A 2,872-nucleotide genomic window follows, 5' to 3' on the forward strand; every position below is an offset into this window, starting at 1 on the left:
AGCTCAGAGGTTCAGTGATAAGACGTCTGCACTAAACAGGAGGTACTGGGTTCGAGTCCCACCTGAGTATTAAACAGTAAGACTGACCTTTTGTATACATGAGCAATTTTACATCATCGGTTAACCCCCCCCCCCCCATATTTGTAAAGAGGGCCTTTTTTTTGTAAACAAGGCCCTTTTTTTTAAATTAAAATCAGTGCCATTTTGGTTACCAGCAGCCATTTACGAGTGCCCTTTTTTAAAATTCCGCGCAACCGTCGGCAATTGTTTGTCATTGAAAACTGTTTTACTTGTGACCTTCTTTTGTTTGACTTGTAATGAACTTTATAACAACTTACTTGAGATGCAGAAAATGTCCTATAACAGCTGAAAAGAATTCTTTAATATTGCATTTTTCAGGATAAAATGTGCTCTTATATTAACAAGGTAACCCTATTAAACATTTGTTGTAACTAATTGCTATTTTCTTTTGGAAACCTAACATCAGGTTTAAATCAAGCATATAGTATGTGAATAAACCTTCAATTTTATGAACATTCTACTTAACACAAAGTTTTCAACTGTAGGCTACATCTAACTTATTTCAACCAAATAATCATTTGAAGTTGAAATACGTGTTATTCCCAAACCTTTTACTTAATGTGCTTCATTTTCAGGTTAAAGGTCCATCCTATCGCACCAAGCCCAACAGTGAAGATGGCATCTAATGTAACAGCCCAATCAGTGTTGGAGAAGATTAGTGTGGATCATCTGGAATGCTCCATTTGCACCAACCGTTTCAGGCAGCCCAAACTGCTGGACTGTTTGCATAGTTTTTGCCTGCAATGCCTCCACGACCTCAGACAGAGCCAAGATCCTAGTGGTACAAAGCTGACATGTCCTCTGTGCAGACGTGAAACCATGTTGAAAGAGTCTGGGGTTGCTGATCTCCCTAATAACTTTGCATTCAGTGCCCTGGTGGAGGAAGTTACAATGCAGGAAAAGCTACTGGAAGGTCAAGGGTCAGACATCAAATGTCAAAACTGTGATGAGGAGAATCAGGCTATTTCAAGATGCGCAGACTGTGATCATTTCCTCTGTCAAGAATGTCAAAAGGCTCATGGGCGTATGACTGTTATGAAATCTCACAAAATTTATACACTGGCTGAACTTCGATCAGGAGAGATTGTCTACAAGAGTAAACTAAGAGATGAAGTTCCCAAATGTGGCAAGCATCCAGATCAGAATCTCAATGTCTACTGTAATACATGTGAGCAAGTCATATGTCTCATGTGTACTGTTCTAGATCATGAAAAACCAAAACACTCTTTTATTGGCTTACCTGAGGCTTTTGAGAAATGTAAGAAAAAAATAGAAGAACTTGTTGCAAAAGTTGGTAAAAGCAAAACAGAACTAAGCACCACCATAGAGAAGACTTGCATATCTCGCAAGAAACTCGACATCATGTTTGCAAACACCAAAAAGAAAATCTCAGAAAAAGCTGACCAAGAGATTGCTAAGATCCGACAGGAGGAGCAGAAACTGTTAAAAGAGACTGACAGGATTTACAAAGAGAGAGTCGTAAAATTTGAAGCAGCTCAAGCCAATAACAGCAAAGAGGTGACACAGACAGACCATAAGCTGGAGGAGGTGAGACAACTCATGAATCAAGCAAGTTGCTGTGAGATTCTTGAACTTCAGCAGAAGCTCTTCCATAACCTCAGTGAATTGACAGGGAAACAGCCACAGCAAGTTCCTGACAAATTGAGCTTCATGGACTATGAAGATGATGAGAGGTCACTTGGGAGACTCATTCTGGAAGAAGAGCCACAGGCTGCAGCTAAGCAATCACCAAGACCTGCAAGATCATGTGTGAAGGAGAAATGGGATCTGAAGACCGAAGTCAAGAACTTGCAATTAACAAATGCATTGATAGCAGATGTTGCAGCACTCTCTGGCAATAAAATAATTGTACTTTTTAAAAATACATATTCTGGACACAGTTGTGCACTATTTACAGCTTCAATTCCCAATAGTCACCTTGAACAATCTCTTATCCCACAAAGGCTACAAATCAATGGCCTCACTAATGCTATAAGGTGTATCGCAGTGACCAAGGATGACAAGCTCCTTGCTCTAGATGGTCGAGTAGTCAAGGTCTTCAACAAGCAACATCAGCTCCTCCATCAGTTCACACCAGGTAGAGGGTCATACAAACCAACATGCCTTGCAGTGGATGACAGCAATCTGATAGCAGTGGGTTATGAAGGCAAGAAGGAGATATCTCTACACAACCCAGATGGATCCCTCATCAGGAGACTGTCTGCTCCAATGATCGGATATTATCTGACAATGTACAATCACCGCCTTATCTACACAACAGGCATGACCAAAAGGTTGGTATGTGTAGACTACTATGGTGCCAGTGCATTCTCAGTAGACATGACCAGCAACAAGCAGGGGGGTTGGTGCCCTACTGTTGTGTGCTGTGACAGTGACGGCAGCATCTATGTTGCTGTGTATGGACATCCACCGAGTAATATTCTGTATTACAGTCCTGATGGCAAGTACATTGGATGTGCGATCAAGGGATCTGGTCCTCTACGTGGCATCACATTCACACCAAATGGTGATCTGGTAGTTGCTGTAGGACATTCTGTAAAGGTCTATCACCTAGTGTAAGGACAGATTAATTAAACTGGGGCTATCCAGTGTATCCACCAACCACTTCCATCAGCCATTGAACTTTTTTATCACTGAAAACGAACTTTAAAGTTCATTCCCTTCAAATAACATTCTACAATACTGTATATTTGGTATATTTCTAAGGTCTTTGGTCTCTGTATGTGTTGACTCTAATACCTAACTACCATTTCCATTTTTGAAAATCTTG

General features: G+C 40.7%; 1 protein-coding gene across 1 annotated transcript; it reads left to right on the forward strand.

Annotated features, from left to right (window-relative positions):
* Positions 1 to 686: 686 nt before the first annotated feature.
* On the forward strand, positions 687 to 2,661 carry LOC119726900 (E3 ubiquitin-protein ligase TRIM71-like). Its single transcript, XM_038198751.1, has 2 exons — positions 687 to 2,170; positions 2,363 to 2,661. The coding sequence occupies exons 1-2, from the start codon at positions 697 to 699 to the stop codon at positions 2,659 to 2,661; spliced, it is 1,773 nt and encodes a 590-aa protein (XP_038054679.1). The 5' UTR covers positions 687 to 696.
* Positions 2,662 to 2,872: the final 211 nt, after the last annotated feature.

Source organism: Patiria miniata, unplaced genomic scaffold (assembly GCF_015706575.1).
Source record: "Patiria miniata isolate m_02_andy unplaced genomic scaffold, ASM1570657v1 HiC_scaffold_2, whole genome shotgun sequence".
Lineage (NCBI taxonomy): Eukaryota > Metazoa > Echinodermata > Asteroidea > Valvatida > Asterinidae > Patiria > Patiria miniata.